General features: G+C 37.4%; 1 protein-coding gene across 1 annotated transcript in view; it reads right to left on the bottom strand.

Annotated features, from left to right (window-relative positions):
* The window catches only part of THADA (THADA armadillo repeat containing), a 3,943,996-nt gene that overhangs the window by 1,016,107 nt on the left and 2,902,009 nt on the right, over positions 1-25,880 (bottom strand). Inside the window, exon 31 of the mRNA XM_044073699.1 lies at positions 24,714-24,799. Coding sequence (XP_043929634.1) covers positions 24,714-24,799 — 86 coding nt within the window. The remainder of the gene's footprint in view (positions 1-24,713; positions 24,800-25,880) is intronic.

Below are 25,880 nucleotides of genomic sequence, written 5' to 3'. Positions count from 1 at the left end.
TATATTTCATGTATGTTCTTGTGGCCAGGGCTCACTAATATGTTTGTGTTCTTTACATTTTAATCTGTTTGACACCAGCTGTGTGACTCAAAAGCATAGAACTATCCCTCCACAACCCCTTTTCCCATTTTTGCACATGGAGTTAGGGTATAACTTCAACAGTGACAATCATTTAGAGCCAAGGTTTACACCACTGGGTGGCTAGCCTTTTCTCAAAAGACCATAACCCTGGTGGCCATAAGATTTTTTTTTTGCTCCCTCAAGGACCTCACCTGATAGCTCCATTACCAATCTCTCTCTCTCTCTACCATTGATGTCTCCCAAGGGGAAATGAGCCTCTATATGCTGAATTCCCTTCAGCTACCAGGGCAAATGCACCACGCCACAAAAGGTATAGCAGACTCAAACTCTACTAGGTAACACCTAGGGCTCCTGATAGGTGTCACTCTTGTGGCTAGCCAGAGCTGCCTCTCACTCTGCCCAGGATGGGCAAGACAGCAGCAGTTGAGCACTTCCATCCTCTCTATCTAGCTCTGACAGGAAAATGAGCTGCTGTTCAAACTCAAATCACCTGCAGCAAAGTCAGGGCTTTATCCCTGTGTACCATGAAACCAGCATTTGGCCATAGGATATTAAGAGTTTTAAAAGTAAAATATTTAAATTTAGTAGTACAAAGCGAAGCACATCACAGCACCAAATCTGCTGCCCGATGTCCTATCTTAACAGAAGGTAACACAATTGCTTCAATAAAAGATGCTGCAGTTCTCCAACACACACAGCTGGGACAACAGTAACTCTCTTAGCTTTAATATCATAAAATGTAGATTGGCCTAAAAGGTCATGAATTATGATTAGAAAATAAATGGTAAAATTATAAAAACAATACCATCATTAAGTACCTGGTCACAATAGTAAACAGTAATTTTAACTTAATGAAATATACACTAAGGCACCTGAAGGAAAGTTAAATGCATTTATCACAACAGAGCTTCAGCTTTGCCTGGCTTTCTGTGATAAAATCAGTAAAACACATACTCCCATTTTTCAACCTATCAGTTAGTAATAACCAATCAAAATGGACTATGACAAAACAAGGAATTTAAATAAACAATTTCATATACTAAAAAGAACCAACAGTAACACTAAAGGATTTATAAAAATAAAAAGACTAGCATATGTGAAAGGCTCAAAGAACAGGCAAAAGAGGAGGAAACATCAAATGCCTGCCTGCCTTTGCAATAAATACTTTAATATGAGCTAGGTTGTTATTCCTTCCTCTAAATAGTGTCATATTTAAGAATAACTTTGCAGGTCTCCCCTCAAGAAAACCAAGCTGGCCCATTCCCTTCCTCCTGGATTTCACTGTAGAATGGTGAATCAGTTGGGATTACCAAGCAGGAATGGGGCTCTAGGGCTTTTACCTAGCCTGGGAAAGGCCTGCTTTGGTACCCCATTCTGAGTGAATGAGCTAACTGCATGCCAATAGTGGAATAATTGTACAAATTCTTACAGGAAGCAAAAAAAAACTCTCATCACAGCTGATACAAAATTCTTAATCTGTGTAAGTGGTGACTGGAATGGTGGCATTCTAATAAAATGTTTAGTCAGTGGACTATAGACTTATTTACTATGGATGTCCCTAAGAAGTTTCAACACTCTCTGACGTACCTTGTGCAAGGTTTCACCTAGATAAAACAGCTTGCAAAGCAATGCTGTATGCCAAAAGGAAATGAATGCTATAATATTAAGATCTAAATACAGTAATTCATATTTTAAATTGTGGATAAAATCAAAATTATTGGGAAAATATGAATAAAGTAAGAGTCAGTTATGAATTAATTATATCAAACTGTTGTATGAAACACGTATATATTTCTTTTTATGTTATTTTTTAATCTGTTACTGTTATTTAAAAAATTGATACAGAATTTATAATTTTATAACAGAATTAAATAAATAAATAAATAATAAAATAAAAAATTGTGGGGAAGGGGCATGAATGCAAGAGAACAATTTTTGCCAATATCACAGTATCTATCTTTTGCAACAAAAATGCAGCTGAAAAGTAGAAAAAATACTTTCCAAACAGAATTGCTATAAAAATAATATGTAATTAATCTAATTACTAGAAGTAAAGAAATATTTAACAACATGAGGACCATCTTTATGGTGCACTGATGTGTATAAACTTTTCACGTTATTTATGACTATAAAAAGAAGTTTACTTACTCAACAAGCTTAATAAGATGTTTCCACATGTCTTGCATCTTTAATATAGCAGGGCCTTCACCTTAGGTTGAACATACTACATGGAAAACCAATTCTGTGTTAGGAAGCCTATTAATACAAGACTCTACTAGTCATTCCCAAAGGTTGACATTCATTTTGGTCCACTTTGGGAATAGTATAAAAAGAATGACGTGTGAATACTATGTTGTCAGACTAATGTAATACTTGTAATGCACACCATGTCTCAATAACTCCAGGCAGGGGTTGGACAGTATAACCTTAGAAGGATCAACAGTTCAAAGCTTACAGTCCTTGTGAATGTCCATTAATTTATGGTACGTATTTGTTTTACTCACATTTCCTCTATTTCAGAGGGTCTAAAGAGCATGCAACCATCTATATTAATGTCCTTAACTTAAACTTTGATCAGTGTGGACCTACCAAAGTAAAAAAAAAATAGCATATAGTCCATCTAACTGTAAATAGCAGGAGATCACTGCACCACTTTATATTTCATTCATTCCTTCCACAACTAAGCAGAGAGCTGCATTCTGTAGCTATTCAATAAGTCACCTGAAAGAATATGAAATAATACAGTTATTTCTTACAAGAGAAATCAGAATTAGAAAATATAAGCTATTCAAAACATCAACAATCATTGCTGTATTCTACTTATAAGTTACTAAGAAGGGACCTCGGCCTCAGTAGCAATTCATGGAATGTAATAATGAAAGCGTCAATAATGAAAAAAGTGAAGGATATAATACTTGACACTGTCCAAGATTCTGCAATAATCATTTTACTAGTAAAATAAGTTTATTATTAAATTCCTTCAAGAATAATCTTGATATGTATATCAAACGTAGAAAATATCAACATGGAGCTATGACAACCAAGTTTCTTGAAAGCTGGTGATGTGCAAGTTTAAGAACTTAATCTACAAATATGGACAGCTGCCCTTGGCAATGATTCCCTGTTTTACCATTGAGCTTATAATCTTGTTGGTCACCACTTTTCCTACAAAAATTGTTCCCAAAGAAGGAAGAAAACAGATTTGCCTGCAGTTTTCAGTCCTAAAGGTTTTGAGGAATTTAGATGCCAAGCTGAAAAAGACATTTACAGACCTGTGGAACAGTTTCTGAGGAGAATGAAAAGCTACAGATGTGTGTATGAAGCCTCACAATGAAATCAACACAAAGTTTTAAACAGAGAAGGTAGAGGAACCTGAGCTGGTGGTGCAGAGAGATAAAGCCCCAACTATACTTCAGGTACTCTGAATTCAGCTACTGATGTGCATGCAGGGAGGATAGGTATTCCCATTCAGGGGGGTGCCTGACCATCTTACACAAACGCTTTAATAACATGTCTTCAGCTGGAGACTGGAGGCCTACTGTGATGCATGGAGCTGCTGAGGGATGACAACGGTGTGGACCCCAAGCATGTGACGTCAGTCTCTGTTGGCAAATGTGAGGAAAAATGAATTTGTAATCAAAGTGAGGCACAGGTGAACTTTGTGGTGATAACATGTGCTCATGTCACCACTGAGGTGGGGTTAGATGTTTGTTTTCTCCATAAAATGAAGAATGTGAGAGGATTCATTGATGCTAGTTTATGCAGATACCAGTATTTCAACTTTGATTTAGGCTTTTTTCTCTGTTATTTGTACCATACAGAAAGGTTCTCTGTAAATGCGACTCTCCTTTATCAAGAGCAAGTGAAAGCCATTCAGGAAAAGTTCTAAGTGACTCTGTAAGTTCATGGTCTTGGTACTAGGAAAACAATATGCTGTGCAGAGAGCTAAAGTTACAAAAGATTTAAGCCTAAGAACTGTCCCAAGTAACAGATTTATTTTGCTTCTTTTCTGCTGGTGTTCTGATCCAGTTGTACATAGCAAATGTTGTGCTGGTTCAGTAATCTACTTACTGTATGAAGAAATGGAACACAAAAACAAACCCACCAAGTCTTAATGAAGCAAACAGGAGCCGAGAGCCAACACACAACTGTGAATGCTTACTTCACATTATCTCAAGCCTGCAGGACAACAGACTTCACGCACTCTTCTAACTGCCAATATCTGATTTATGTGGTCTAGAGAGACAGACAGAGCTTTTAAGGCTCCCAAACAAAAGCCAATAAACACAAGACAGACTTTAGTTAGACAGCTTAATAAATAGAACGTTACACAACAGCGGTAATAATGACCTCACACTGCCTGCTTCTGGGAGAAGTTTAAAAGAACTGAGCAGGGAGCACTCATACTAACATCCTGCTGGGCACCTTTAGTTACAACTGGCTCTGTCTGGAACATTTAATGGTGAAAATGCCTTTTGTGGTAACAGATTGTACCTGCATAATATTCTGTACATTTTTTTCTAATAATGTCTGCCAGTGTAAACTGCAAAATATTCACTTCTATTGTGGTTTTGCTCTATGACATTGTACCTAACATTTTACTGCAATCTCACAGGCGAAGTCTGACAACAGGTAGCTTACTTTTAATATATGTACACGAAAAACTTAAATACATAAAGAACACACAGAAAAGATAATCACCTCGGGTAGTAAGTAAACACACATTAGGATGGTTTCATTTCCTAATTAATCAGTACTATACTTTCCTTACTGAATTCATGATACTGTACTTGTTATCAAACTATGCGATCACACATTGTTTATGTTTGCCTTGCCTTTAATCCAAGTCATGGCCAAAAAGGTCCATGGACCTTAAATGGTTAATAAAAAAATGCAAAGCACATGTAAGCTCACAATATATGTTACAGAGAACTGTGATAGTTTTATTATCACTAGCGGTATTCGATCCCCAAAACAAACAAACATACATATGATGCATTTTTCAAAATTTTCACACTCATAAAACAGACTGAGATTCTTGTAAGAATTACAGTTATTAACTTATGGCTTCTGTTTACTGTTAGTCACAATGAGACAAAAGCTCCTTTGCAGGGATAAGACAGGGACAGAAAACGATTTACAAAACAACAAAATGTACCTAGCACCACACCCTCTCAGCTCTTGAAGTGAAAAGCAAAAAAAAAAAATCCTTCTACTGGCGCACCAACCAGGTAGCCAAATGACACCCCCCCACTCCAGCCCCAGCCATTCAGGTCCTGCTTCTGTGCCTGCCTCCACCTTCCTTTAAAATGTTTTATAACAAAAAAAAAAAAAAAGAATTTCTTATTTGAAACTGTAGTAAACAGTTTCTATAGTTTATACCTGTCTGTATGGAGCGCTTCAGCGCTCAAGTTTTACTTAAAAAAAAAAATGTTTTTAAACTGCAGTAAACTGCTTGCTACAAACGTAGCAAACAGTCGTTACAGTTTACACCCTTCCTGCAAAGTGTGCTACAGCTTGTAGATCACTGTGTATATTGTACCTAATCAGCCACTGTAGCCAGACAGCACGTGCAAGATCACTGCCATTTTGTATAGTCAGAGTGAATGCAGGCATGAATGGAGATGCACATACAAGTGTGTTTGAGGTAAGGTAATGAGTCAATGAGTTAGCTTAAATATATGTTCCATTTACAGCTCTTGATGTGTTTATGCATAATAAACAACTTGAACCCATCACAGTGCCTCAGTGTATTATACACGAGGCATGCAACATGGTGTCAGAATGGGATCTGATGTTGAAGCAACTCGCAAACCATGAGGCACACAGTTATAAGTGGAGGAATATACAGGAGCCAACTCACAAACAGGTCAACAGTTATTCAAAGGTAAACTCGTTTAAACGATTTTTCAGTCACCGAATAATTATTGAGATAAACAAAACATCCGAAATTGTGGCATACAGATAAAAGTATTCAAAATAAATACAAAAGTGTTTGAAATAATTTCCTAAGTGTTAAGATGTACAAAAAGGCTAAAATGACCACATTTTTCCACAATGTACTACTTTTTCTCATTAACTAAACTTTTTGAAGTATTGGAAGTGTCCGGAATGTTCAAGTAAAACCTTTTCAGAGAGACTGCTGTGCGCATTTGAGCATAATTACAAGTACCTGGTTTATGCTTATATTTAAACATATTTTGTTGTTACAGCAGAGGGATTTTGCAGACCTGGACCACTGGTGTTTGTTAATAATATTGCTGAGAATTGGTGAGTGTTTGAGCAAGAATATATTTTCATACAGGCTGCATTTTCTGATAAAGATGCATGTACAAAGGCATTCATACTTTTTAATTTAGCTGGCTTGGAAGTCATTGAGAGGGAATGTTCATTTGTGCATGCACCTGCCGTGTATGACCCTGAGTGCATGAAATGTATATTTAGAGAAATGTATAACCCTCAAATGAATATTACAATGGAAAGACACATGTTTTACACAAGTAATCAGAAGCCTGGTGAAACTATAGTAGCATATATTACTGACTTAAGAAATACAGCAAAAACATGCAGATCTGGTGATCTGAGATATGAGTTAATAAAAGACAGACTTGGCGTTAATAATAATGTAGTGAGAAAGATTTTGCTTCGAGACAGTGATTTTAATGTTGAGCAAAGCCATTGAGATTTGTTAAATATATGAGCTTACAGAAAAGCATACGAATATGCTTACGAATGAGAAACGTGTATGCAATATCTACCAGTACGAATGTTGATAGTGTACAACTTAAAGCTAAGATGAAAAAGAAATATAAACCAATGGGTGTGGCAGTACCCAACCTTAACTATAAAGTGATTGGGGCCTCAACAAATAACCTTATTGTTAATTTTCGTAATCGTGAATGCAGTCGTGAACCTAAATGAGAGAAGTGCTTAGCTTTTGGTCAGCAATGTTATAAATGTAAAAACCGGAATCATTTCAAAAGGTTTTGCAAATCTAAAGTGGCACATACTTTTATTAAAAGAGCGCATCCAAAGAAGCAAGTATATCAGAGAGAGAGAAGCTGTGAGCAAACTTTCTATATAAATGGCGTGTCTGTGACTGATAAAACAGTTAACAAAGCAGATTATTAGTTGACAGCAAAGAGTGAAATATTTTATACTATTCAGATTAATGGGAAACCTATAGAGCTTAAAGCAGACACTGGATCCAAGTGCAATGTTACAAGAGCACAAATGTTTGCCAAAGTATGAGCTGGTGAGAAACTTGATTCAGCGAAGTGCAGAAAACTAGTTGCTTATGGTGGTGAAGAGATTCAAACTGATGGTGCAAAAGTTCTTTCGTGCCATCATAGCTCTCAACCTTCCATGTCCTAAATGAGGAACACTAGCTCTCATAATGTGGAACAAATGGGCAAAATGTGGAACACATGCTAATGGCTTACTAACAACTTCAACTAGGAATGTCATAGGATGGTTAAAATAAGCTGGTTTTACTTATAAAGAAGATCGTTTAATTAATTAATATGATTCACTTCTATTTACAATGGATTTCACTTCAAAAAATTCCTAACACTGAATGTGTGACAGAGTCTTTCATTGTGGAACATTGAGGAACTTTGAGGAACATGAACTTTTTAAGACCCTAAATGAGGTACGTTCCTCATAATGAGGTACACTTGAGAGGTATGCGTGCCATTCTGCCTTGAACAGCTATGACTTGCAGTTTTACATAGTCAAAAGACACGTGCAGTCACTGTTAGGCCTCAAAGACAATTTGAGAATGGGACTGGTTTCATTTAATAAAGAGGTCCACCATACAAGTCTGAACAACAACCACAATAGTTTTACACAGAATATTTAGTGAATATGCTGATATTTTCACAGACGAGCTTGGCAAACTTCCAGCCATATTCCATGAAGTTAAACCATGAAGTAAGCCCAGTTGCCAAGACCAGCAAGGAAGAGTCCAGTAGCAATGCAGAGCAAAGTAAAAGCAGAACTCGACAAAATGGTGAATTTAGGCATCCTTACTCCAGTAAAAGAAGTGAATTAAAGAGTATCCTCCATGGTTGTAGCTCATAAGAAAAGCACAGATGATATTCAAATAAGTATTGAACCAAGAGGCTTAAACAAAGCACTTAATCATCCTCATCATCCAATCTGGACAGTAGAAATAGTAGCTGCTCTCATGCCAAATGCCATTGTTTTTTTCAGTTTTAGATGCAAAACGTTCCTTTTGGCAAATATCTCTGGATCACACATGTTCATATTTAACCACTTTCAGTACACCATTTGATAGATACAGATTCTTGAGAATGTCATTTCGGACAAATTCTGTCAGTGAAGTATTTCAACGTGTTATGGAACAAATTTTTTCAGGTTATCCGTGTGGTATTATAGAGTAGATGATATTACTGTAGGGGGGCAATGGTGAAGCCAAACATGATAGAAACCTCAAGAAAGTTCTAGACTGTGAACGTGAAGTAAATCTTAAACTGAATCCTTAGAATTGCAAATTCAAACTGAAAGAAGTTATTTATGTGGGTCATTTGTTTACCAGTTCTGGCTTACAGCCAGATCTGTCTAAGCAAGCAGCAATTCTTGAGATGCCAGTTCCAGAAAATGTGACATCTTTATAACATTTTCTTGGTATGGTCAACTACTTAGGAAAGTTCATCCCACACCTGAGTGAGCTTTCAGCATCCTTCCGTGAGTTGACATGCAAAAATGTAAACTGGTCCTGGTTGGAAAAACACCAAAAAGTATTTGACATTGTGAAGCAGAAAATTGCCAGTCCACCCACATTAAGATATTATGATGTTTAGAAACCTGCAACTCTTTCGTGTGATGCTTCAAAGTTTGGGCTTTGTGCAGCATGTCTTCAAGAAGGCATACCAGTCACCTATACATCCAGAACTTTAACTCAAATTGAAATGCAGTACGCACAAATGAAAAAAGGGATTTGGCAGTAGTGTTTGCATGTTCTAAGTTCAATGATTATATTTATGGTAAAACTATTCAAATAGAGACTGATCACCAATCTCTAGTGACAATTCTGAAAAAAACAATACATACCGCTCCAGCACACCCGCAATGCATGATGCTAAAACTGCAAAAGTACAATTTCAATATAGTCTATACTAAAGGCAAATATCTACACCTTGCAAATGCTTTGTCGACAGCATCCAGACAAACAACAAAAAGGTATGACAATGAGAAAGCAGACTTTGAAGTCAAGGAAGTCAAAAATTTTCATCATCACATCTTGATGAACTCAGAAATCATACAGCTTCAGTTCCAATTCTTCAGAAGCTGCAACATTTTATCAGTCAGGGATGGCCAGCACGACAAACCAGTCTACCACTTGACATGCAGAAGTATTTGCCTTACAGTGATGAACTTATGATGGAAGATGGAATCATCATGAAAGGTCCTAAAGTGTTAATTGCTAAAGCATTACAACAGAACTACATCAAAATTTGCATCGTGATCACCCGGGTACTGATTCTACCAAAAGAAGGGCAAGCGGCACAGTATTTTGGCCTTCTGTGTCAAAAGATATACAGAAATAAACTCTGGCATGTTCAATTTGCAATACTCCTAAATCGCACCAACAAAAAGAACCACTTCAGCTAAGCCAGATTCCTGAATTACCATGACCGATGGTTGCTACTGATATTTTTGAATGGAATGGTTCAAGTATTACTTGGTGCTTAGCAGACTTTTACTCTAACTGGTTTGAAATTGATTTAACGTCCAGCACTGTCATTACAAAATGGAAGAGACATTTTTCTGTCCATGGTAATCCTTACAAAGTCGTATCTGCCAATGGTGCACAGTTTACAAGTCAACAGTTCAAGAATTTTGCTGAGTCTTGGGACATTTGTCTATGTTACTTGTAGTCCTGAGTATCCATAGTCCAATGGATTAGCTGAGTGTACAGTCCAAAGTGTGAAACATTTGTTGGAGAAATCCAAGAGTGATGGTAAGGATGTTTTTCTTAACTTACTTAATCTCAGAAACATTCCTCGAGATACCTTGCTTGGTTCACTTGCTCAGAGACTGAAGTCCAGACAGACGAGAACAACCTTACTGATCAGTAAACAATTGTTCGTACTAAATGTAAAGAACAACAGAATGGTCAAGGCCCAACTTTCGAGAAAACGTCAGTCACAACAATTGTGCTATGATAAGTCCAGCAAACTTCTTAGACCATTAAGACAAGGAGAGATTGTGAGAATGCAAACATCTAAAGGATATGACCGAGTGGGAATGGTCAAAGATATTTGAAAAGAACCGAGATCTTACATCGTACAATCTGATGGAATGGATTTCAGAAGGAATCGAAGACGCATATTACCAGCCTCCAAACCAATGACACAGCAGATTGCCTGTGCCAGAGGACTGTTTCTCAGTGTGACTCTACACTTGTTCAACTTTCAGAAGACAGTGTACTTTCTTCAAGTAATCCTGATGTAATCCCTGAAGTTCCAATTGTAAAAAATCCCCAGAGACTGCCCCTGTTGCTAAACCCACTCAAAGTTTTATGTGATCAGATCAGGTAGAATTTCCAGACCCATTCCGTGATACACACCGATGTGGACTTGAATTCATTTGTTGTTATACATTGACGTGATATCTAGCTTGTTAAAAATATCTTGCTCTCCTACTGCATGTCGAACAAATCAAAGAGAGAGGATGTAGTTCATTATGTGTATTGTACCTAGTCAGCCACTGTAGCTAGATAGCATGTGCATATAAGTTACTGAGCATGTGCAAGATCAGTGCCATTTTGTATAGTCAGAGTGAATGCAGGCATGCAACTGTGTTTGAAGTAATGTTCCAGTTACAACTCCTGATGTGTTTATGTATAATAAACAACCTGAACCCATTACAGTGTCTCATTTGATACATGAGACATGTGACACAGCTCTCAGGTTTTAGTTAAAAAAAAAAAAAAGAGTTGCAGAAAACTCAGAAAAATTAATCAAACCACCAAGTGACATTATCTGAAAAATGAAGCTTCATTAAAGACTCACAGAAGAAAGCAAAACAAAAAAAAAAATTGAAGGGAGGGAAGACCAAAAACTATATACGAGTGTTTGATATAGAGGAATATGATCAGGTTGTCGAGCGTAGCTAACTTATTATGTGCTCAAGACATGGATACCAAGAAATTCACTTTGAGAGTGAGAAGTGCAGACCTGACCTTAACAGTGAGTAGGGGGTGCTTAACAATCGTTTAAGTGTTGTTAAGGTCACACAATGGCATTTAACCAGGATTGTGCATAACTGTTTTTTAAGCATACAGTACTCCGTGCATTACATCACTGTTAAGATAATGACCATAACAACCTCTAATATAGTGCTATGGCAATATCCAGTGAGACCTTTCTACATCATTCTTCAATAGTAACTATACAAGACAAAACACTACAACATACAGGTAGCTGACAGGAACTGGAAACATGAACCAGAAAGAACTACTGAAAATGCAGACTGAGTACATGGGATCATCTCCAAAATATCACTGCCCCAATATCACCACAAGTACAAACCACGGCACCAGTACCAGGACACTTAAAATTCACAGATTTTATTAAGATAGTTGAGCACTTTTGTTCAGTAATATGGACTTCATCAGAACTAAAGTAACTCAATCATATGGCAAACAAAAAACCACAAGCGCACCAGGAACTGAACTCGAAACAAAATGTTTCCATTTGAGTGTTATTAGGTAATATAGATTTCTTAATGTTAACAGTATTTATGTTGTTTATTTACTTGGGATGGTCCTCCGTGGTAGTGGTGCTGCGGTAGCATTGTTGCATCACAGCAAGACGTTGTCCCGTTCGATTCTCAGCTAGAGCGTCTTCTGTGTGGAGGCATGCGTGAATGGGTGTGCCTTCATTGAAGTGCGTCAGGACAGGTAACTCGGCACGTAAAAATCCACTACCAAACATTAGCGGACCAGAGTTCCACTGTGGCGACCCCTAACCGGGATAAGCCGAAAGACACAACAACATTTACTTGGGATGGTCCCTTGTATATATTAAGTGTTGTTTTTAAATGTTTGTGGATTAGTTTTCAATATTGAACACATTTTTTAGATAATCAAATTTGTGGCTTAATTGGATCTAATAATGATTTAGAGCACATGACTAATTAGTGCTATTTAAGCTGTGTTAGGTCTTTTTGTCTGATGGAGTTTGGCTATCCAGCTGAACGAAAAGCATAATTAAATAAATTGTGAGCTTCACGTTTTACATTTCGTTTTGAGTTCAGTTCCTGGTGTGCTTGTGGTTTTTTTTGTTTGCCTTCTTAGTAGTTTGATGTGGTTATTTTGCTAACTCAATCATATGCTCTCTCCAAGACCAAGAATACTGCATCAATGGGCCCAGACAATATTCCACAATGCCTTCTAAATAGCATGAAACATGACCTTTCAGGGCCTCTGGAATTACTATTTAACTGTAGCCTCCAAACAGGCTTCGTGCCTCATGAATGGAGAAAGGCAACAGTCATCCCTTTGCACAAAGGCTGGCCATCTACAGACCCTAGAAACTACAGATCCATAAGTCTCAATAGTCTTATATGTAAAGCCATGGAAATAATTATCATGGAGATGATCAACAGAGACATAGCAAATCTCCAGACATTGGAACCAACCCAGTTTGGTTTTGTCAAGGGCAGATCATGCCTACTCAACCTGGTGGACTTCTTTGAGAAGGTCACAAAAGTAATGGATGAGGGCAAAATCGTTCACACTGCCTTCCTTGACATGGCCAATTTATATGACACAATACCAAACTTGGGCATTGTTGACAAACTCAAAAGGTTAGTTACAAACCCATATGTCACCTGGTGGATAGCCAACTGGCTCACAGACAGGACCCAGGAAGTTAGACTTGGGGAGTCCACCTCTACAAAGAGGGTCCCTCAGGGATCAGTCCTTGGACTGCTCCTTTTTGGCATTTACTTCTCAGAAATCAAGGCCAATGTCAGTGGTCTCTGGCTGACTACATTTGCAGATGATTCTGTATTCTGTCTCCTACAGGCTTTTGAGGGGAGAGCTATGCCTGGCATACAGGGCACTGTCAGACCCCACTCTGATGGACCTCTTGCATATCCACAAAAGAAACAGCACCAGAATTACCTGTTCTAAAGACTTAAACCTTGCCTGTGATATAAATAGGACCTACTGGGGAGATAGGTATGTCTCTCAGAGACTACCCTGTCTATGAAACAGGCTCCCCATCCATGTGAAGCAGAGTTCCTCCCAAACCCAATTCAAGTGTAACTTGGACAATTGGATAGGAAACTGGAAATTCATCCCTGGGAAACCGCTAATTCATCCCTGGTTTGGCACCTATGTGAATGGAGGCAGGTAACTTGCAAATGGTTCATCTCCCAGGCCCATGCTTACACTTATCAAGGGTATTAGAACTTGTCAGAGATTTGAGCTGCATGGCTAGGCTTAAAAAGGCCCTTGTGGTGGTTAGCCTAGTAAACACTTATGAACTTATACACCTATAAGATCTGTCTGTAAACTCACATATTCATCCTGAAAGGCTCAGTAAACTAAATAAATAATTTCTTAGTCTCCTGTATTATGTTCAACAACCTCCAAAGTTAAAGGTCCACAATTTTCATATATTAAAGGAAAATTCAAAATTTTAGCTTTAACATTTTCAGGTATATTTTGAGAATGTAGCCATGGAAACATTCCTAACAGTTCCAGCAGTACCTGCTCTGGAAGATACATCCGCTGAATCATAAACACCCTTCGAGGAATGATTAGTCACTTGAGACAGCAGCAGGAACAAAAACATTCACAGAAGAATTTTTCTCAGAAGAGGAAAAAGTAGTTATAATGTTCCTTATATTCTCAAACAATACAAGCAAAACCTTTAACATGTGACCATGATAATTACAAGTTCGAACAATAAGTGTGGCAGAGGCAGAGTAAGCTGGGATTTTATCAGCAGGGCAATGGAAGCATTTGCATTCCCTGATGAAATAATAAGGATGATTAGGAAGATATATGAGGAATCACAAGTGAAAATTAGTGTGGGGGTCAAATCCGATATATTCTGTTTGAGCACAGGAACCAAGCAGGGGTGTCCTCTTTCCTCTTTATTTGTGTTATATTCATAACTATTGGCAAACAAAATAAAGGACACAGAAATTCAAGAATATAATTGATATGGTAGTCAAGAAAGTTATTGTATTTGCAGATGACATTATTTTATATCTGATTAAAGCAGAAAAGGACATTTCAGTGTTGTGGAACATTCTGAGACAGTTTAAAATCTTCTCGGGATACAAAATTAATGAAGATAAAACAAAAGCAATAGCTGTAAACTAAGTACCTACACACAAATTGGTTCAGGAATACCTACATATATTTGGATTAAAAATGATTCTGTTATGGCAGCTAAGGATATGTAGAAAGAGACTAAACAAAAGATAATATAAAATTGAGAATTTAGAAGCTCTGTTTTATGGATACAGATAAGATACAAGCAATGAAAATGTTTTAGACCTTTTTGTTTTAAACACAGGGCAAGCATATTTTTATCAACCAGAGGAGAAGTTGGGAATAGTAACTAATAAAGATTTGAAGGGTTTTATCTGTAAGGGGAACAGGGCAAGAGTCAAGTGGGATAACTTAATCCTTCCAACAGAACAAGGTGGTTTGGGGTTACCTGATTTGAAGGTGCATTTCAGAGCTACACAGTAGGCTTCTATACATAGTAAAAGCAGAAAGCTGTAATTCAAAGGGGAAAGGGATGATGATGAAACATGAGGGAAACTCAGGAAGCAAAGAGAGTCTGGGATTTTTGGATGCATATCCTTAAGGAGGATAACAATAACTATATGGAATATTATACTCATAAAGTAGAAGAAAATATTCTAGGAACTAAGTCAACAAAGGCTTTAGGAAAGGAGATTCTGCTGATACGGGTGACTGCAATTAGGGGTAGAGAGAGAACAGGCAAGAGGGGCTGGAATTTACTGGAGGAAACTGGCAAAGGAACAAAGACATTGGGAGTAAATAACTAGAGAGAGAAAGTTAACAGAATGGGAAGAGGCCAAGAATTCACTTGGACTGCAGACTAGAGATTGCCTTTCCTACCAAGGATTGATATCAGAGTACAAGCAAACAGAAAGAAATAGGGAATTCTAAGCAAAAGACCAGCACTGGTGTTTTTAGTAGAATCTAGAAAAGAAGCTGCTGTTAAAAAGGGGTGATTAGTAGAGGGCATATAAAATATTGCATGATAACTACAGGAATCAATCAGAGGGGGTTAGAAAGGACTGAGAAGAGAGACCGGATAAGCAATTCAGAAAGAAACAATGGGAGGACACATGTACGGCTCCCAAATGTGCAACAAAGTCTAGAAGATTTAGGATCTTTGCTTGGAAGTGTTTGCATTGGTATTTTTATATCCCAAGCAGACTACGAAGAATTTTTCCTCCAGTAGATTGCAAATATTGGAGGTATGATGGGGAAGAAAGAGGTAAATGGGGACATATATTTTGGGAGTGCAATAAATTGGCAGATTGTAAAAAAAAAATCCCTGCAGACTACATTATCAGAAATACTGGGTGAACAATGGGTGTAACTAAGGAAATTATTTTTTTAGGCTGTGATTCAGAATCAGAATTCCGTAGTCATCGAAAGGCCTTGCTGAGTTTATTTCTGGTGGCTGCCAAAAAAGCAATTACTAAAAATAGAAATCAAAATCTAAACCAATTGTACTAGAAGTAGTGAATATAGTAACAGAGATAAAACAACTGAAAGTAGGATCTTTAGAAAAGGGTCTGAGCAAATTACATAGAACAAAATGTGAATTGTGGGAACAATACATGCAGAATAATGTTTTGGAGGAGGAATGAGGTATAAGGGAAGGCAGGAATTGAATGAACTATACAATGTTTGACTGGAGATGACTGGATAGATTATACATGATGCGTAATGTTTGCAACTGAAATTATGTCAATATGGTTTGTTTTCATTTATATAAATGTATGATTGCCTATGGTATGAGTGATAATTTAATAAAGATGTCTCTTGTTTAAAAAAATAAGAGTGGCAGAAGGGGGAAGTATTAGCATTTACCCAATGTTTGGCAGCAACCTGATTTGCTAAGGAATTCACTGTAGGATGACATCTGGGATCAGAAAATTAAAAAAAAATGTTAAGACTGAAGACTTTTATTCTACCTATCTGACTTATTAGGGGCTGCAGTCTAGTTGCCAGGCATGCTACAGGCTGTAATAAAAACATCCTCCAAAGCTGTAAGTACTATAGGAAAAGGAATGCGCTGGCAAAAATTTGTGTATGAGTTGGTATTTTCTCGACTTTCTTACTCCTCAATCAGGATTCATTTTTTTGTTATTCTAGTATATCTGCCCATGGATTCTTCCCTGTTAATGCATTCCTATGTTAAAATATCTTTGAAAGGAATTATACGTACCCATCCACGTTAAAAACAAGCATCTTAATTTTATTTTGGAAAAAAATAAATAAAATGAGCTAAGTTGCTGTCACCTCAAAATCCATTTCAGGTTCATTCACTGGGAATCTTCAGAGAAAGTACAGCTCCTTTTACTTTTAGCATTAAAACCAGAATGAGATTGGATAAGACACAGAACTAAGGCCTGAGCTAAGCCCTATAATCTAAAGTAACTGAGACAGAGGAAGTGTAATTCTCTGCTTCTTTTTAAAAGGAATTTCCATAGAAGCAGACCAACGTCTATCAGGAACATCACCTTTCAGGTATCTCAGTCTAGCTAGTGAGAGAGGTATTTCTCACTCCTTCCCCCAAGACCGACCCTAGAATAAAATAAACTATTATTTGAATTACCAAATGTATATATTATTCCCTATTAGTCCATGTCCATGTGAATCTTGTGATTTTCACTTTGTATGAAACTGTACTATGTAAAACTGCAACATAACATATAACATTTTGTAATTTGCTTATCTGTCTGCAGAGCTTTTCTCCCCAGGCCTCTGATGAAAATGGGGCATCACCCAATTGGACTTTCCCAGCAAACAAATATTAAATAAGTAAATAAACAAATTTCACAGTGGAAAAAAAACAATGTTTCTATCATGAAATAAAATACTAACTCATCTGCCCAGTAATGAAGAAATGCTAGCCAGCCTTCGATTCTAGAAACCCTGCAAGAGGAGCACTCTTTGGCATGTAGAAATCACTGAAGGGCTTGGTGCCCAGACCACTGATTTTTCTAGAGGTATCTGGAAGGTACCCTTAAGTTTTGGAAGCTGTCTGGCTGTCCTCTATTCTATGCAGGATGTGACCCATGTGTAGCCAAGGCTGCCACAGCAGTAGTCAAATAATGAATATCTTATCATTAATTAAAAATAGCTACCCGATGCCTCAAAGAAATGAAGAGCAAAGGACAGAGCTGCACTTATCATAGAATACATTTCTGAATTTCAGATATCTTGTGGTGGCTTAGCATGTACATGAGAAAAGAAGTGCTCGTCTAGATTTTCCAGATTTGTGTTATGATACACAACACAAAATTTAAGGAGCATTTTCAGAAGAGTAAGACAAAATGAACTGCACACACAATTGGCCAGGTTCCAAAAGAGTTGCTCTCAGTTTAAGTCATTTACTTTGGTGTAAGGCCTATCTATAAACAGGCTTACAGCAGACACCAGATTCCAAAAGAACTTTTCTCGGTGTAAGTGATCACTTATACTGACAGCAAGTCTTTGGAATTGGGCCCAATGTTACTTCTTACCAGAACATCAAAATAGATGCCCTAACAAAGTGTACTGCCACACTTTAACACTGCATCGGGGCATTTGGTGAGTTAAGCACTGCAATGCATCTTGCCATACTCAAAACTAACTTATTTGGGATGTTTTTTCAATAAAAAACTTCATAAACGTTTACTAAAACCAAGACTAAAATAAATGTAGAATTTTCTTCATTGATGTCATGTAAGGCAGTGGTCAACAGAGTATAATAGACGCACCTCTGTGCATGCATCCATTAAACTCTATGGATGCATTTTGCGGTTTTCTCTGAGCTGATGTCACTGAGGTTACAGATCAGGCTTAATCTTCAGTGACATCCAATGCAGGGAAAAGGAATTTCACAAGGATTATTTCTCCATAAAGGAAACACACAGAAGTACACCGATGGCTAAAAAGCCTGATCGGCACATTAAGCACCACATAATTTGGTGCAAAAATTAAGTCACATGAACGTGACAATGCACATTTAAAATATGTAAAAGAAACTGAATCAGAAGACAAAGGCTTTATAGGCCTTTGGAAACCTAACATGGTTATTAATAAAGACAGCAACGTCTTTAATAATTTTATGTAAAAACAAATGGTTAAGAATATGTAACATACTCAGTTTTGAAGTATGATGAGTTAAGCAAAAACGTTTTAGTTTGAAGACTGATGAAAATATTTCATCAGATGCATGCAACAGTACTACTCTAAAGCCAAAGTAATATACTGATACTAACTGAAAAAAAACAGTCAACATAATCAAGATATTTTTTTTTGTTCAGGGTGACTATATACTCTGTGTTTGAAAAAGGACAGCACCATTTATATGCTGCTATATTTTTTTTGTTAACTAAGGTTTGCTTTTCCAAATATTTAAACTCTTCCCAAGGATGGGAACTTCAGCAGACGTTATTAACACTGAGCTTTCAGAGGAGCTTCACTCCCACTCCCTATAAAATTCACCAATAAACAAACCAGGCTATGTTTCTCAGGGAAAAAAAAATCATTTTTGACAGCATTTTTCTTAGGACAACATGCATAGAAGGAAATTCTGTTACATCAAAGTGATATTGAGAAGCAAATATGGACACAAATTTCCAAACAATTAAAAAAACTCTGCCTTCTGGATCTCCAAAAACATTACAAGAAATGTGGTAGGAAAACATTAAAAAATTGTAAAGTTACAAAACAAGTTTAAAGTGCAGGGAGATGAACACTGACATAGTTACCTTTTCATTCTCAATTTGATAGCTAGTCCAGGGCACTAGTAACTGAATAATGTGTCCAATGATTCAGATAGTACCAATGTATTTCTGCTACTTTAACTTGGTAACTGGGTTATATGCAGCGACTAGCTGAGTTAGAAGGAATGAGCTTACTTGTGTTTGAGGTGAGAAGGGTACAAGTTAGCAGTCACATGGTTATGATACCAACAAATATTAATGAATAAGAAATTGATTCCTCTGTGAGATCTATAACAATAACAATAAAATAATTTCTTACACTAGCACAGCAAAGGTGGGGCAAAGGGGATAGTTGCCCCAGGAATAATCTTCATCATCATTTTTGGAAACCTTTTTTTTTTTTTTTTTTTTTTAAGTGGGGAAGCGAGATTGGCTGAAGGAAGTTGAGAGCCGATTGGTACAAATGTGCCAGTCGGCTTACTACTGTGTAAGATTAAGTGTTTTTCTTTTTTTTTTTTTTTTGCTGAGGGGGTATGGATCAGCTTTGGAAGCTGATTGGTGCAAATGTACCAATTTGCTTAAGTTTTTTATGTATTCATTTTTTTTTTTTGCACTTATTAGAATGCCGAAAGCTTAAAATAGCGAATGACCTAAATAACAGAAATGCAGGATCTCGATCTGCTTTTTGTGAAATCGTGGTACAGTGAGGATTGGACTATTTGCCCTTTCCTCACTGTAATGCGATCTTGGAGTTGGTATATATATTTAGCTGGGGGTGTGAGAGGGTGCAGCCCCCCACAACAGCATGTTCGAGGTCCTGCATTTTCGACCTTTAGGTCGTTCACGTTTTTGGATTTTCGTTTATGTAATATAGACCCACTTTAGGAAGCAGATTGGTTCAAAGGTACCAATCTGCTTGCTACACAGTATACCTTTTTTTTTGCTCTTTACTGAAGTGGCATGGGTCTGCTGTAGGAGCCAAAAGTATTTTTAATTAATTTATTATTATTATTTCCCTTCACTTAAGAGTGGAGGGGTGGGGAGCTACAGTGGGAATGGGCACTGGGCATAAGATGAACCAACTGCTGCTTTGCCATCTTATGTTGTGCAACATTCTATGATGTAAACATTTATCTATTTATTCACTTTTTCACAACCAGGTAAGCTAGGCTGGACCACTGATCCTTTTCCAGCTAAGATCCTGACACAAAGGCAAATAAGATACAAAACAGGAAATGATACATAAAGATGTTTTTACACTGTGAAATACGGCAATATTCCTATAAAAACAATTACGTACAGATAAACTATATACTAACAAAGAACATGATACATGCTGTTTGAAGTGTTTCTGCAGCAGATACAGAGGATTATGATCAGGTCTCAGATCAAAACCAGCTTATTATATGTTTGAGTCAAGGATGTCAAGAAATTTACCTTGTGAGAGAAGCAAAACATAACCCAAGAGGGGAATCTTGGCATCTATGTGAAGAACACATAGTAAGTTGGCTATAATGAAAGACAACAAGTCATAATTTTTTGTGGTGAGTGCGCAGCTTTATTGCTCTACATACATCTAGTTACAGATGTAAATTGTTCTATGGCTGTGACAGCGGGCAGAAGCAATGCAGTTAATGACCTTGCTTGACCATATTTTTAAGTTGTTTTACCTACTGCTGCTACTCTGTGTAAGTCAGCACTGAAAACTATTAAGCTGCAGTATTTGAGACTAGACCTTAACATTGCTTGAAGTGCTTAGGTTAGTCAGTACCATTCTTACTGTCAGAAAAGGTGCCTAAAAAGCCTGTCCTTTTCTTGATTTAAGAGCATAACCATGGCACTATATAACTTATGTACTGATCACAGACTGTTGCAAATACAATTACAAATGAGGAATAAGACTTGTCTAGCCTTGCTTAATTCTACTCTATTCAAATCTATGCAAATGTTTAAATATAAAGAGACGAAAGATTAAGGGGAATGCTATGGTAAACAACTACTTAGAGAGACACAACCGGTGGTCGGAGTGATCATTTGAGGAGAAATACTTCAGTATAGATGCTTAAATATTGATTTAACAGTTGTATCTACAACTTAACTCTACAAATTAGTCCTCTCTACTGGGTTCTGGTTGTGTGTGCAGTTCTACAGTGTGATGCCCGAAAGATGAATAAGAAACCTCCAAAGAGTTAAAAGGTCAATAATGTGGTCTGCATTCCACGTGAATACAGACTACAGACTCGTGAATAAAATTTACCAGAGAGTCACAAAGATATAATGACATCTCAAAGCACTGTTCAGGTGCTACAACTTTAAAGGGATCTCACAGCATGCTCAGTTACTACACATTTAATGGGATCTCACAGCATGCTCAGTTAATACACATTTAAAGGGATCTCACAGCGTGCTCAGTTATTACACATTTAAAGGGATCTCACAGCGTGCTCAGTTACTACACATTTAAAGGGATCTCACAGCATGCTCAGTTACTACACATTTAAAGGGATCTCACAGTGTGCTCAGTTAATACACATTTAAAGGGATCTCACAGCGTGCTCAGTTATTACACATTTAAAGGGATCTCACAGCGTGCTCAGTTACTACACATTTAAAGGGATCTCACAGTGTGCTCAGTTATTACACATTTAAAGGGATCTCACAGTGTGCTCAGTTACTGCACATTTAAAGGGATCTCACAGCATGCTCAGGTGCTACATGTTTAAAGGGATCTCATAGCATGTTCAGGTGCTGCAAGTTTAAAGGGATCTCACAGCATGCTCAGGTACTACACATTTAAAGGGATCTCACAGCAATCTCAGGTGCTACAAGTTTAAAGGGATCTCACAGCGTGCTCAGTTACTACACATTTAAAGGGATTGCACAGCATGTTCAGATTCTACAAGTTTAAAGGGATCTCACAGCATGCTCAGGTACTACACATTTAAAGGGATGTCACAGCATGCTCAGGTGCTCAAGTTTAAAGGGATCTCACAGCATGCTCAGGTACTACACATTTAAAGGGATCTCACAGCATGCTCAGGTGCTACAAGTTAAAAAGTTTCTCACAGCATGCTCAAGTGTTACAAGTTTAAAGGGATCTCACAGCATGCTCAGGTGCTACAAGTTTAAAGGGATCTCACAGCATGCTCAGGTGCTACAACTTTAAAGGGATCTCACAGCATGCTCAGGTGCTACACATTTAAACGGATCTCACAGCATGCTCAGGTGCTACACATTTAAAGGGATCTCACAGCATGCTCAGGTGCTACAAGTTTAAAGGGATCTCACAGCATGCTCAGGTGCTACACATTTAAAGGGATCTCACATCATGCTCAGGTGCTATAAGTTTAAAGGGATCTCACAGCATGCTCAAGTGTTACAAGTTTAAAAGATTGCCCTTTTGTTGGGCCTTTGCCTCCCAATTATTTTTAGCTTTGTCCAGAATTCTTGCATTATGAGACTGCATGGAGTCAAAATATATAAAGAGAGAGAGAGTATAGTTAAGGGGGTTATGAAGTGCAAAAAAAATGTAACTGATTTTGTACTGTGTTTTAGTCTCGTTTTATTTCAAAGATGCTGCAGCAGTTGTCAATGACTTGTGTTTAAAGTCACTATTTGTGAGTTGTCCACGTGGTGAATGTTCACGTAGAAGAGCTTTCACTTTAAATTCTTTGATGCCTTGGCATTTGGTTGCATGGGCTTCTGGTTTGCAGGTTGATGACAAGAATTCTTTTTTAACCAGTCATTCAGTAAGTAACAGAGAAGTAGAAAGTGCATATGGCAGAAATGAAATTCTATAAAAGGCACTGAAATATAGAAGCAGGACAAATTGTTGGCAGACATGGGTACAATGATACAATGCACTGAAGAAATGGAGAGACGAGATGGCTTTCCTTACTTTGGGAAAAGCATAGCAGCAGCTGATTGACAATAACATCACTCAGCTATCTGCAGGGTAAGTTCAGGCAGACTAAGTGATACAGACACCCTGATGACAGGTATGGTACTCTCCTAAAACCCACCCATTTGGTGGAGGAACACAGACCAAACAGCTATGCGAAGGGCTCCTGCTAGTTAAGCTACACGTAGCAGCTCCATGCAGAATCCCACGTCTGAGCATCTAAAACAACAGTTTCTTATCCTTAAAATAACCATAAATTATTGCAGTGAGATGGTTCTGAATTTGTACATTAATGTTCAGTGGATCGTGAAAAAGCAGCTTTTATTCAAAGTACAGACTCGTGTTGTCCCTGCATAAATCGATTGCACAGTATTAACTGCAATGGATGGCTGAAGGGTTAAAAAAACAGGTTCTTTCCTACAAAAATGTATATCTACTGCATTCATCTATTCTAGCTTTTCAACAAACACAGTGGTATGGCTAACAAACAAACTTATAAACAGCCCAAGGAAAAAAAAAAACTTTTTTCCACTGCTTTCTGTTTGAATTGTGAAGATGAAAGAACATACTGACAAACCTAAACAACTGCTCACCCCCACAGCTCTGAATAATACAAGATTTGCCTTGAAGAGGTCCTTACTGCAGGGATATTAAATTCTCAGAGGACTAAAGGCCAGACCGTATTTGACACAGTAAAACCAGCTGCATATGTTTGCTTATTGTGCTTGTCTTCATAATCCTAAGCATTCCAACAGACAAAATCAATTACAAGTGGTCTGACTTTTAACTGGCTGAAGCCTCATTATACTGAATTCCAGTTCAGGTTGATGAAAATCAGTTTCAGCCCACAGTCTGGAAATCATTTATGGCACTTCCTGGGGCCTCTTTTCCAAATGCACCAAGAAACTGTTTGGTTTGGAACCTGGCCGCCTCCTCCCACAACCCAGCTTCACATTTTGCTCTAACACTCTGCAAACAAGACTAAATTAGATCAATCTGAAATTATACTGAACTGAACTAAATAAAACTGCACGTGCAAGATGTTATGATTAAATAACATACATGAACACTAGATATTAATTTCTGTTTATATCAGGCAATTTAATTACAACAGAACTCCCTCGAGTACTGAAACTGCAGTATTCCTTTCCTGTGGCTTGAACAGGATTTCACATCAAACATGACTTTAAACAAAACAGTGCCCTTCAACTATGAAAACTCATACTTGAATTAATTTATTTCGAGCCTAGCGTGGGTGGAATGTATTTCATTATAATTACTAATACTGTAAAGTTACCATTAAAATGTCTCAGAGTGAAAGACCTTTGTCTTATGCTCTTAAATTTCATACATTTATTTCAGATTTGTATGCCTTCATGTGCTAGCTTGGAATTTTCTTCTTCTGAAATGAAGGGCGGCGGCTTGAGAAGCAATGTTTACTAGGGGAGCTTAACAGAAGGCATATTAATGCATTAACACCTCGATCACAAAATCTGTTCAAGATGATGAGAACGTCACCTCAGACAAATCCGTGCTTCTCATCTACAAATGCACTTGATCTAACTTCAAAAGCAGGCATACAGCTTAGAAACAACCACGCATGGTAATATTACATTACAGACTCTTAGTACCTCTGTTTTCTAAGTCTTAATTTTAAATATACTGCACAGCCCGAAGTAAATTAGGTAATTATATGACACACTAAAGAAACGTCCTGGGTTACATAGGTACAGATATGTGAATATAACATTAGACTTGCCTTTATTCCTGAATTTCCCAAGGTAATTACACAGGATAATATGGATGTCAATGAAAGTAGCTCTGGTTACTAAGCAAGGGTTTTTCCTAAGGGAAAAAATAAAAACATTACACAGCATAACTACAGTGTAAGCAACCAAGAGACAATAGAGATAAATACAAAATTAGAGATCTATAAACTTCCAAAACAAAATATTATTTATTTATTTAGATTTTCACTTCATTTTGCTATTTCTTTACTGTGGAAAATCCAAGACATGATGAAGTAACTTATTTACTGTGAGAACTTACTTGCATTCATTTTAATAACTTGAAAGAAAGAGGAACAGGAGTTACCTTTCTTGTCAAGACTATAGCTTGCTTAAGTATGTGAATTAAACCACGTCTTTCAAGACCATTTCAGCGTTTTTAATATGCTGGCTTTAAAAAGGAAAAGGGACAAGATGGCTTATGTAAGTACAGTATATAAAAGCATTTTAGTAGTTCACTGTGCATCATCTACAAACACTCCTGGCGTTTATACACTGGCAATCACCAGTTATGATAAAAAATTATCTTTTGTTTAGGTTTGGGCCAACACGTCTTGGAGCCTTTCTGATAAAAGCACTCCTCCTCAGGTATAAATGATCTGTTTATTCTGTTATGCTTCAGGTTTGTGCTACTTATCCCACTAGCAATGCAAACAATGGCATGTAGGCACAGAAGAAAAATTGAGTTTACAGAAACCCAGCTTGTGAAACCAACCAGGGTTATGAGAGGCCCAAACGACAGAAGGCAAATGAGCCCAAAAGGTGCAGCTTCTGGTGTGGTAACAGCAGCAGGTAGGGAGACAAGCCTGACATTTTAAGCTTGTGCTCCTCCACTTACAACTTGCTGAGATGCAAATCACACTTCATATCCAAAGCTTGGTAAAATCTTTTATATTTGAACTGTTTTGTCTATTGATCACCTGGCAAAATTTGACGTAAGGCAAACCCCTCTTGCACTGAATGATGGGAACAACACAGCCACAAAGTTTTGTGAACCAGCATCTGTTCAAACTGCAGAACAGTCTTCCTGAAAATCTGGTTTCCTTTTTTGCATTTAAACTAAAATGGTGCTTTACTGGGATGCAGAAAACTGTTTCCCAATGTCATGGAACAGAAGTTCCTAAACAGTCTCTAAGTTA

Source organism: Protopterus annectens, chromosome 6.part0, assembly GCF_019279795.1.
Source record: "Protopterus annectens isolate FY-2018-M chromosome 6.part0, PAN1.0, whole genome shotgun sequence".
NCBI classification, from domain to species: Eukaryota; Metazoa; Chordata; order Ceratodontiformes; family Protopteridae; genus Protopterus; species Protopterus annectens.
Note: the sequence above shows the minus strand (reverse complement) of the source record. Positions and strands in the feature narration are given on the sequence as shown.